Source organism: Eimeria mitis, genomic scaffold, assembly GCF_000499745.2.
Source record: "Eimeria mitis Houghton genomic scaffold, Emh_scaff2506, whole genome shotgun sequence".
Classification (NCBI taxonomy): Eukaryota; Apicomplexa; class Conoidasida; order Eucoccidiorida; family Eimeriidae; genus Eimeria; species Eimeria mitis.
In genome coordinates, this window is record NW_013570847.1 from 3,040 (window position 1) to 3,643 (window position 604).

The window sequence follows — 604 nt, forward strand, 5'->3', positions numbered from 1 at the left end:
TGTGGCTCAAGAAGGGTTGCTGTCTTTGATTTCCCAGTGCTTCTGCTTTCTCTGAAGTACTGCTGCTATTAATTTCTGTAGTAAGTGTGTTTACACACTATGTCATACCTTCCGTTCCCTTTCGCATTGCAGTTGAAGCTCTTCTGTACTCTTTTCGAAAGTCTCCTTAATTTTTTTTAAATGCTAAGCAGAGCAGGAACAGGCAGGCTACGCTGGAGATACATATGTGGCAGGAAATCATTTTGAAGTTTTCTATGCAAATCACCGAAAGGACGAACACATCACGCCCGTGCATCCAAATCAAACCTCGAAACGATGCTTGGCAACATCTGAATTATGGCTATTATGAAGTCCCCACAGTGCACGTAGTGGTTTTTGCGCACACACTATCTACTATATCTCACTTGATCTAGAGTTTTTTGGAGGGCTTCCACTTCTTCCCTCGTTTCATCAGCCTCTTTTTGAGTCATTGCTTTAAACTCCATGGTCCTAGCTTGCGTTGCAGCCAAGGTTTTTTGAAAGTACTTGTCAGCTGCAGCCAGGAGTTGCTGAGTTGAAATATGCTGTGCTTCCTCTTCTAAGGTCCCTTGTACTTCTAAAACGT

At 43.0% G+C, this 604-nt stretch overlaps 1 protein-coding gene across 1 annotated transcript in view; it reads right to left on the reverse strand.

The window, feature by feature from the left end:
* EMH_0054830 (growth-arrest-specific protein 8, putative) overlaps window positions 1-604 on the reverse strand; it is a gene marked incomplete at both ends in the record, with an annotated part of 2,851 nt that overhangs the window by 1,559 nt on the left and 688 nt on the right. The window contains 2 exons of the mRNA XM_013497163.1: window positions 109-183; window positions 405-548. Of these exons, the coding sequence (XP_013352617.1) occupies window positions 109-183; window positions 405-548 (219 nt within the window). The remainder of the gene's footprint in view (window positions 1-108; window positions 184-404; window positions 549-604) is intronic.